Genomic DNA, 11,149 nt, shown 5'->3' on the forward strand with positions numbered 1-11,149 from the left:
GTGTTCTTTCTTGAAACGTTGTTAAAAAGATGGCATGGTAACTCGAGCATGAAGTGAGCCTTCCAAAGAAGTTTATGGATTGTTAGTGCAAGGAAAGGAAAATTGTCTTGCTTCCAGTAGTGGTCCACATACCTGGTGTTCTGGAAATAAAGGGAGTCTTGCTGTTCTGCTCTGTGCAATCCGACAGAGGGTGGAGCTTTTCAATTTGCATTTAATTTCCATATTAGACTGGAATTGATAGTATATTCCATATATCTGGTGGAGATTGGCTGTGGAAGTTCATGATAGCAGAACCAGCCATCTTCATATTACACCGCTCCTTGCTTGACTACATTGGCTGCCAATTAGTTTCCAGACCCAGTTCAAAGTATTGTTTTTGATCTATAAAGCCTTAAATGGCTCAGGACCACGATACCTCAAGAGCCACATCTCTCCATATGAACCTAACCCAGGCTTCCTCAACCTTGGCCCTCCAGATGTTTTTGGCCTACAACTCCCATGATCCCTAGCTAGCAGGACTGATGGGAATTGTAGTCTCAAAACATCTGGAAGGCCAAGGCTGAGGAAGCCTGACCTACCCAGACCCTGAGATCATCCTCTAAGGTCCTTCTTCGTATGCCGCCTCCTTGAGAGGTCCTGAGGATAGCAATGTGAGAAAAGGCCTTTTCTGCAGTGACTCCCTGTTAGTGGAATGCTCTCCCCAAGGAGGTTCGGCTGGTGCCTTCATGATACACTTTTAGGCCCCAGACCTTTGGCTGATTAACATCCTATTCCTTTTTAAATGTTTGTGGGAAGGGGAGGGGTTTTATTTATTTGTTGTTTTTGTCCTTGTTTTCCAATGTATTTTGTGTTTTTTAAATCTTATATATTTATGTTGTTAACCACTCTGAGATCTACAGATGAAGTGCAGTATGCTAATTTAATAAACAAAATAAAAATAAAATTTGCGCACTAAGTACCAGCTTGCCTGGCTGCACTTGAACTCAAGTCGGGTTCCCACTGGTTATTTTGATAAGACCAGACGAACACAGTAGCTAATCACAGATCTAGCTACTTTAATGAAAGTAAGCCTTGGATGCAAATGCATACATGGAAAGCCCTGTGTAACGCAAATAAGGCACTGTGGTAAAAAAGCACTGGGCATTACATACAGATACAGCAATGCCATCACTGAAGCAATACCATACACTGCAGTTTCCAGTGTATCATTTAGGTCACATGGATCTCTCTCTATAGTCAATGACCATGAGCAAATTTGTTATGTATGAGTTGACTCTAGAAGAGTTTGTTTTGATCAGTGTGATGGCTGGGAGTCTTAATACAACTTTAAAAAGCTGAGGTCAAAGTACCCTTTGAAACATTCAAAACTCAGGCTTGGGACCATGAGAAAACAATAAAAACTGCAGTCTGAATGACGCCACTTCTGCTTATGTAGAGCTACAGTTATAAAGTGAGTACTAATGCCACATGCTTAAAGACATTATTTATCCAACAAATAGGTCACGTTGGTGCCCCAATGCCTTGCAACATTGTAAAGCTTGTTGACGTTGAAGAAATGAATTATTTTGCTGCCAAAGGAGAGGGTGAGGTAAGTAGCACTCTAAATCCAAGGAATGGACCTATGCCAGGAGTCCTCCGTCTCAAATTGTACCCATTGTTTAAAAATAAATACAATCTACCGTATTTTTCGCTCCATTGGACGCACCCGACCATAGGGCGCATCTAGTTTTTAGAGGAGGAAAACAAGGAAAAAATATTCTGAATCAAATGTTGTATAAACTACTGTATTTAATAAACAACCGGTATATCAGAATCACATTACAGCCATGTAAAGTGAACAGCAGTCAACAATGGCATTAAGAACCATCATCACTGTCATTAACAAATGAAGAGAGACTTTAAGGCTTGAGTACTCTTCTAGTCTTCTATGAACCCCAAGAACTCATCACTGCTAAAGTCAGAATTTATGAAGCTCAGTTGCTCAGTCACTGACATCACTTTCTTCGCTTTCTTCATGTAAAATACCATCTTTGTATCCATCCAAAGCATTGCTAATGCCACATTTTTCCTCTCAATCCTCTTCCTCCCCTCTCTCAGCGAACAGCCTGCCAGCTGCTCGCAAACATTCCCTTTACTTGAATTACAGTCAAGAAACAGCCAAGCAGAGCTTCTCAGCGGCAGGCTTGGGAGGCTTCCCTTTTCCCCACTCCCCCCCCCCCAAGCAGAACAGTCCCCTTTTCCAGCCTCCTCCTCTCCATCCCTTTCACCCAAACTCCTCAGGTGACGTCTACAATTTCTCTCCTTCACCGCTCCCTCTCCTTTGCCCTCTACCATGACTCTCCACTCACGGCAACCTATCTCCCTTCACCCAGCTTCTTGGTCCCCCTCCTCTCCGTCCTCTTCCTCCCCTCTCTCAGTGAACAGCCTGCCCGCTGCTCCAAACCTTGAGGGGAAGGGCAGGCTGCTGGCAGAGCAGCACCCCCCCAACCCCGTTCAGCAGCCCTGGAGCGTGGGGCATGGGCGCACAGCCTTCCCGTTGCTCCAAAGCTTCCCGGGGCTGCAGAGGGAAGCCGAGGCTGCCGGCAGACGAGCGAGGCTTCCCCCCCCCGCCCCCATTCAGCAGCCCAGGAGTGCAGGGCATGGGCGCACAGCCCTCCCGATGCTCCAAAGCTTCCCGGGGCTGCAGGGGGAAGCCGAGGCTGCCGGCAGGGGAGCGCGGCTCCACCACCACTACCAAAGACCAGTCCAAGAGTGTGCCGCACTCCGGCAATTTGGTTCCAGGGACCACACATTCGTTCCATAGGACAGACATTTCCCCTTACTTTTTAAGAGTAAAAAAATGCGTCCAATGGTGCGAAAAATACGGTATATCCAAAGAAACCATAAAAAAACCTCATTCAGTTTAATGACCTCGGATTGTGATCTCGATCAATGCAGTTTGTCATACCGAGACAAATGCTCTGGTAATGTCACTAAAGCATGAGATTAGAGAGAATCGCTCTTGAGTGAGATGCACTGGCTACAGTAAATGAGCTTTATTCCCACTCCATCCTAACACTGAAACACTTAATAGGAGAAACCTGTCCTGCAGATTTTTTTACAGAGCGTGTGTTCCATTCTATTTCAGGTTTGCGTAAAAGGGCCAAATGTGTTCCTAGGCTATCTGAAGGAACCCGAAAAGACTGCAGAAGTTCTTGACAAAGATGGCTGGGTACACACCGGAGATATCGGGAAATGGTTACCAGTAAGTAAACCTGTAAATCGAGCATTTTGAGACATAAGAACAAATATCAAGATGGCTTGCCATTGCTTTAATTCCACAGATAGAGAAGTCCAGTCTTTCCATTGCCCTACATATCTTCTTTCCTCTTTGCATTCTTTTTGAACTTCACAAACATACTTTATCCTCCTTTAAGAGTGTTTCAGGTTAGAATGGGAAAGAAAGGTACCAGAGGGCTGCTTCAGTCCTTTAATCAGAAACCAATTAAAATGCAAAAATTAATGCAAGTTAGTAAGAACGATGGATTGCTAATCCTACTCAGAGTAGACCCATTGAAGTTAATGGACACAACTAATGTAGTCCATTGATGCTTTTGAATTATGGTACTGGAGGAGACTCTTGAGAGTCCAATGGACTGCAAGAAGATCAAACCTATCCATTCTTAAGGAAATCAGCCCTGAGTGCTCACTGGAAGGACAGATCCTGAAGCTGAGACTCCAATACTTTGGCCACCTTATGAGAAGAGAAGACTCCCTGGAAAAGACCCTGATGTTGGGAAAGATAGAGGGCACAAGGAGAAGGGGACGGCAGAGGACGAGATGGTTGGACAGTGTTCTCGTAGCTACCAGCATGAGTTTGACCAAACTGGGGGAGCCAGTGGAAGACAGGAGTGCCTGGTGTGCTCTGGTCTGGTCCATGGGGTCACGAAGAGTCGGACATGACTAAACGACTAAACAACAACACAGTGTAATCCATTGATTTTTATGGGTCTGTTCCAAGTAGGACTTAGTGGAAAACAACCCAATGTTCTCTTAAGCTTCACTCACAGAAAAAGTCTGTGTGATTTGATGCAGCATCATACTGCTAAGCCTTTAGAAGTAACTTAAGCATGTCCTTGTCTGCATGTGTAGATCAAATTGCCTGTTGTACAAGTGTCATCAAGATGGCAAGCCAAAGTACTGAATAATATGCAGTTAATTACAAAAAAACAACAACAACCCAAGTTAATGACAGAAACAGCATTCAGACTGGAGGGGTGACTACTTGGTTTAATCCTACAAGGGATGGAAAAGAGGGAAATAGTCAAATAATAAGGGAACAGCAACAGATGCCAGAAATGTGAAGCTTCTAATTAGACAAGAGGAATCTGAGAATAAACAACACTGGAGACAGCAATGTACATTCTAGAGACTATGTCCCTTTTTTAATACTGAACCAGTTTCATTCTGACTTGAACGCAGACCGTTTCTTCCAGCTACTATACTTAAGGGTCAGTCAACACCACCATCAGGATTGTGATGTAGAAGCTGGCCTTTCAGTGGAGTTAAGACAATGCAAAATTCATATTACCACAATTACTACATTTCTTTATGCTGACATGCCATCTGCAGCTGTTAGACAACTAGTAGAAAGGCCCAGCTGTGGATCGATATATCAACAACATGAGGAATGGATGAATATGTCCAGGGATTTAGCAGTGCACCCCCCTGATTACCTGCGACCTGTGGGGGCAGGAAGAGGTGGATCAGTCACAGCAACTGCACCTCCAGGAGTTCCCGATTGCTACAGTGGATAAACTGCAGCAAATTGCTGTAATAGAGTGTGCTGCCACCAGAACACAGCTGCACAGTATACCTGATAGGGTTCAAACTGCAAAGCTAAGTTGCATAGTATCTCTCCTGGGATACCAACCTTAATGCATAGAATGCCAGGCATTTCAGACTCTTCCCCAAGACAGATGATTAAGCAGCCCAGAACATTTAGTACCCAGCCAACGAATGGAGGAGGGCGACAATATACCACTGTAGCAGCTGAGGACTCTTTACCAGGAGAACCTGGGGATGCATTCTAAGTAGTCTGAGGCATTCATCCCATCACCATTGACAAAGTTGGGACAGTGTATTATGCAATGAATGTAAATGAACGAATCTTTGATTTATTTGACACTTGCTTGTAACATGCTCATAACTGATACATTAGAACTGCTTGTTCTAATGTAGGCATAAATCAGAGAGAGAGAGAGAGAGAGAGAGATCTAGTTGTTCCAGATGATTCAAAGATAATGAGCAAGGTCAAATGCTACTGTGAACTATTCCTTCTATTGAGTTTTCTGCTAGCACTTGTGTTATTGTTCATGGAGCAATGTGGTCCTGAATTCATTACGTGAACAGTTCTTAGGAGTAAGCTAACTATTATTATTGTGTTACAGAATGGTACACTGAAGATAATTGATAGGAAAAAACATATATTCAAACTTGCACAAGGAGAATATATTGCACCAGAAAAAATAGAGAATGTTTATATGAGGAGTGAGCCTGTTGCCCAGATATTTGTCTATGGTGAAAGTTTGCAGGTATGTTTACCTTAAATGTCTATTAGAAATAGCCTTCTAAATGGAGCATGTAAGCATAATTTTTTTTAGTTGTTAGTGGATTTTATTTACAATTAGATAAAATGCTTACTTCTGGACAGGTTAGACTAGCAAAGAGCTGTTTGTAAAATATAAAAACTTATATTGCTTATTTGGGAAAAGCCTATTTTTTAAAAGATATTTATTTCTGTGGTAGTACTAATGTGTACATTTAGGCTACCTGATACAAGCCAGACTTGATGAATGTCTAATCTATGCCAGGAAACATTCTTCCATAAATGTTGAGTCTTAAATGTGAAGTCCTTAGAATTTTAGGGCAGATTTATTTAAATATTTACATCCCATTTTCAAACCTGCAATGAGACCTTTAAGAAGGGCAACCTAATTTGAGACCATCATAATGAGCTAAAAATGATGACCCAAACCTAATAACTCAGCACCAAGATTTAAACCTGCTGGAATAAAAATATTATGTTTTGTCATTGAAAGGCCATTCGAATCTCTTCATAGTGTCTTCTCCTACCTGCAGTGATGCAACAAACCCCTCAATAGCATTGACAATAGCATAGCTTGCTACCTGACTGTACTTTGCGGGGTGGGGTGGGGAGTTCTCAGAGAAACTTCTAAAATGAATTGTCAGTGGGCAGCTTCTAACATGCTCCCTTACTTCTACTTAGGCTTTCCTAATAGGAATTGTAGTACCAGATCCAGATGTTTTGTGTAGCTGGGCCAAGAAAAAAGGACTGGGAGGCACCTATGAAGAACTATGCAGGAGCAAGGTAAGGGATTGGATCTGTGATTTAGAGAAGTCTATTCTTCCCACCCTTTTCATAAGCTTCATCCAGGCATCCATTCTGCTCCTGAGACCACAGCGTGGCAGGTGAACGGGGGTTACACCTGCTAGCTTCATCATAATGTCTACACATCATTGCAGTCTACTTTTGTGCTCTGGCTAGCATTGCCTAGAGGGTTGACTAGGGGTCAATGTGGCCCTCAGTCCACAAAAGCTTAGCAACCTCTGGTCTAAAGGATGTGGTGACTCTACTCATATGTTTCCCTCAAGCAACTGAGAGTCCTGGATTACTGAAACATTCAGTCTCGTGGGGGAGCCTATGCATGTACAGCTAGCTCCTCCCTTTTAGATCTTCAATGAACACATACAGGTGAGGGGTGGATAAAGGTGGTTAAATATCCACACTAAAACGTGCACTTTTGATAGGTGGTCCACAAATAGTTCAGAAATACTTTCTCTCAGTATTGTTCTATAACTCTTATTATTCTGAATCCCAATAGGACATCAAAAAATATATTCTGGAAGACCTGTTGAAAGTTGGGAAAGAGTTTGGCTTGAAGTCCTTTGAACAGGTGAGTATCTCTTTGAAGTTTCAACTATAATACTTTGATTTCATATTAAACTGCTTTATTTGCATAGTTTTGCAGCTGGAAACTTTAACTGGTTCATTATTAAATCAAAGCTCTATTTTTAGAACAAACTTGAATCTGTGGGGCTGATTTTTGAGAATACATCTTAATTTCTTCCCACTTCTACTGCAATAGGGAATAGAATAGAGGTGTCTTTCTCTTTCCCTCTTGAGTGTCAGTTATGTAATTTTATCATGAAGACAAAATAAACCTAATGCTGCAAACAAGTAATGAAAGCAGTTTTAAGATCAAAAGTTTAAAATATAAATTGACAAAATATAACCAATAGAATATGCCTAGCACTGTGTTTGTGTGTGTATCAATAATAAGCCAAATGCTGTAATGTACAAATAGTAATAAATTCAAAGAAAATGCTATAATAACTGGATGTGTTTCAACCCAAGTGATCATCTTCAGTGGTACCACAAAATATTACAAAAATTTCAGCCTCATCAACCAGCATGCTTGTGAACAATATAAAATATTCTGCTAGGCATATTTTATTGGTTTATTTTTTATTTTCTAACTTTTCCTTTAGTTTTCATTGTTAAATCCTACTTTGCAGAGTTGTACTGCTGAGTATTCCTAACATAAATCACTTAGAACAAACTGTTCTGAACATTATCTCATATATTTCAAAATGCCAATTTTGTTGTTAATACTAGTTAATGAAAAAAGTATGCAAAATCTGACTTCCTGTCTTATCTTTCCAGGTCAAAGGCATTACCCTTCACCCTGAAATGTTCTCTGTCGAGAATGGCCTGCTAACGCCAACATTAAAGGCAAAGAGACCAGAGCTACGCAAATACTTCAAGTCCCAGATAGAAGAACTCTATGCCAATATACAGATGTAACTGAGGGAAACTGTTGGAGAGAATGGCATTTGCTATTGACCTTCATATCTCTAAATTGACTACAGCAAATATAGGGAAGGAAACAGTGCAATCATTAACTTGTACGCAAAGGGGTACTCGACATAGGAAAACTGAAGAAAATGGAACACTGCCTTACTGTCCACTTGTGTTGCAGACCATTTTTTATGGTGACATACAACTTCTTCAATGCGCCTTAAAACTGTAAATGGTATCTATGTGATTTGTAAGTTATTTAAGACTTCCTCAGCCAAAAATGTGACTCTCTCCAAGGCATGTAAAGGGATGTGTGTGTGTGTTGCTAGCACATTTTATTGTCTTTAGTATATTGTGCAGCTGGTGGTTTCTGCCCCATGGAGATTTTTAGTGCACATTGAGAAAGGCAGGTCCCTTAGGACGCTGGCAGAAACTTGGCTACTTTGGTTTCCTGTTGACTCCTTCGAAGCTTTTCTGGGTGTGTCTTATGCCCTAGGAATCTAGATGAAACTACCAATGCAATACATGTTGACTTCATGAGCTCCAGAGATGGTTGGGCCATTGCAACATCATGCTGTAGCATGCATGTGGATGGAATTCCAGTGCTGGGGCTAACTGTCATGCTCATTCATTGTTGGCCACTAGATTGCCAGAGCAGGCTTAACCTTGGCCACTTTTAACTTGATTATCTTTGTGCAAAGTTGGCTTCTGCTTCACACTATTCTCACTTTCTGATCTCCAGTATACAAAAAAGCCAGAAACTGGGATGTGGTTTAACATGGGACATTCTTTCATTAGGCATGAAGTGGGGAAAGTTATTTCAGTTACCATGTATCTGCACCTGTATTTCATTGGGTGGGGGGAATGAAATTGAGATGCCTTGTAATAATCCATGCTTGAGGGTTTTTCCACATAGCAAGTCATAAATTCCTGTTTAAGTATATGTAAACAAGCACAATGAAGTTTGCACTAAAGATTGTGTAACTGTAATGCACTACTCAGTTGTATAATTTCATACATATGTACCCTAATTGCACAGCCAAGCCAATACTCATAGAGTATTAAGTCACTTGTTACATTGGAGTTCGAATGTTTGCTTAGTGTTGGCTATTTCTATATTTTATAAACCAAAATTTCCAAAAAACCAATGAAGGAAACCAAAATAAATATTTCTGCATTTAATTTGAGTAAACCTTTTTAAGAAATTGCATCAAATGTTCATAACAATGGGAACCACTGTCTGAAAAGTGTGGCATGGTAAAATGTAGTTTAAAAGAAACTGAGTATTACTAATTTATTTATGGGGTGAGGGGTGTTACTTGAAGTACTTAATCATGTTCCAAATGAAGCCAAAGAAAAAGAAATTGTAGGATCCTTAAAGTTGCTCTGCTGGATTTTCAACTCTTGCTTTCTCTCGCAGGAGTTCTCTGCAATTATGGTGAAACAAAAACACACAACTCTGTGTACATCTATTGCAGAGAGCTCTTTGCAAATTCAGAGTGCTCAGCCTGTTAATAATCATGGGCTATAGCTTACTACATGAACAAGAGGAAACCAGTAGCTCATAAGAGGAGCTTGTGGTACAGTTAACATCTGCAGTGGTCTGAAAAAAGCTTGTTAAGAACTTAAGAAGAGCGCTGCTGGATCAGACCAAAGCGTCTCATCTAATCCAGCGTCCTGTTTTCGTAACCACCCAGATGCACTCAGGTCCTGCTTTCAGTTTCCCATAGGCAACCATGCATTTGAGCTTCCCAGCAACTGCCTTATTCAAAAGACTGCTCCTACAAAAATAACCTGAGGTCATACAATGGCTTTCTCCTTCCCCATTGCTGCTCCATTACCAAAACCCTTTGACTAGCGTGGGGTGTTTGTTTGTTTGTTTGTTTGTTTGTTTGTTTGTAGCTCTTATATCTGGAAAAAGTTTGGCTCCACAATTTAAAGCAGGGATGGGGAATTTATGCCCCCCCCCATTACCTGGCCATTCCGATGGGACCTGGAAGTCTAGCAACAGTTGTGAAGCCACCAGCTCCCCACCCCTGATTTAAAGAAATAAGATCCCTACTTCACTCAGGCTGCAGCTTTATATCCCTATTGGACATGGATTTAGAAAACGCAGGATGTATCCTCAACTCTTTCCCTATTTGAATCAAAACTGTTAACTCTGGTGTCTTGTTTTGTAAGTTTTTAATGTATGTACTCTGTATTTGGAAGCTGTAAATTGCTCTGTAATATTCTGATACCTTAACAGCCTTTTGATACTCGCTTGCTTTGAGGAAGCGCCATCTATATTATAGTCCTGCTTACTGTAAATTATGTAAAATTTACAAACATTTCTGCTTCTTGTTTGACCAAAAGCGCTTAGAAGAACACGGCCTTTATTACAATATTGGGTGTGTGTGGAACTGAAATTTAGATCACCCTTAAAAGCATACTCCTGATTCTTTCTAGTTCAAATGGTGGAATGGATGTCTTCTCTAACAAATTGTTTGTCTGATTAACTTGAAAAACAGTGACATGAGGTGTTACAGGCTAAGAAGTGCCAGGATCCCCCCTTTCCCCATTAAAGTGAAAAGAATAGAGCAGTACTCTGCTAATCTAAGATTACTTGTGCTGCTTATGCCTTATCTTCACGCTTCAGAAACACATCTGTTGGCTCTTGGTCCACCCTACAGATTACACCAAGTTCTACCTCACCCCACCCCTCTGTAATTGCTTCTGCAATTCAACCACCATAAGTAAGTGTCTACTGCTGCCCTTTCACCTAGTTTGGCAAGAGACAGAAATATGCAATCTCACTTTATCTTGACATCTCAGATGCTTGCAGAAACATGCCCACAGCATGCAGTAAAACTTTAGCAAAAGAGCTTGTTGTAGTTTAGAGTGTGTTGTAGTTGCTTTCAGATAAGCAGCCTGGCAACTCTGTAGGTGGTAGTACTATTGTTAGCAAATACTCTGCACTGAATTTGGGGCACCTGGCAGATGAACTTGCTTTCAGAAACATCTCATGGAGAGTGCAGCAAGCAGTTGAACCCACTGAGGAGGGCATCTTGTCAAAAGACCCTCCAAAATTGGGAGATGCCCTTCTTGTGATGATGCCCACAAGAGAGAAGGCGAGCCATTTCCCTCAAAACATCTAAGGGGGCCCTGAGGACAATTCTTTAAAATTAATCTAACCATGACATGGGTTCCCTATGTTTCTAAATCTTGAGGGATAGCAAAAGAAGCAGAATGCAGAAAGAATTAGGAATCCTACTTACACTTTAGATGAAGAAACTTTCTTGCTTTCTC

At 41.3% G+C, this 11,149-nt stretch overlaps 1 protein-coding gene across 11 annotated transcripts in view; it reads left to right on the forward strand.

Moving 5' to 3' along the window:
• ACSL1 (acyl-CoA synthetase long chain family member 1) overlaps positions 1-10,189 on the forward strand; it is a 99,192-nt gene extending 89,003 nt beyond the window's left edge. For all 11 annotated transcript variants that reach the window (XM_083631177.1, XM_083631176.1, XM_083631178.1 and 8 more), the window contains 6 exons: positions 1,500-1,588; positions 3,128-3,244; positions 5,430-5,573; positions 6,269-6,370; positions 6,885-6,956; positions 7,727-10,189. In XM_083631177.1, the coding sequence (XP_083487303.1) occupies positions 1,500-1,588; positions 3,128-3,244; positions 5,430-5,573; positions 6,269-6,370; positions 6,885-6,956; positions 7,727-7,867 (665 nt within the window). In that variant the 3' untranslated portion in view covers positions 7,868-10,189. The remainder of the gene's footprint in view (positions 1-1,499; positions 1,589-3,127; positions 3,245-5,429; positions 5,574-6,268; positions 6,371-6,884; positions 6,957-7,726) is intronic.
• Positions 10,190-11,149: the final 960 nt, after the last annotated feature.

This window comes from Podarcis filfolensis, assembly GCF_964270895.1.
Source record: "Podarcis filfolensis genome assembly, chromosome: 9".
NCBI lineage: Eukaryota > Metazoa > Chordata > Lepidosauria > Squamata > Lacertidae > Podarcis > Podarcis filfolensis.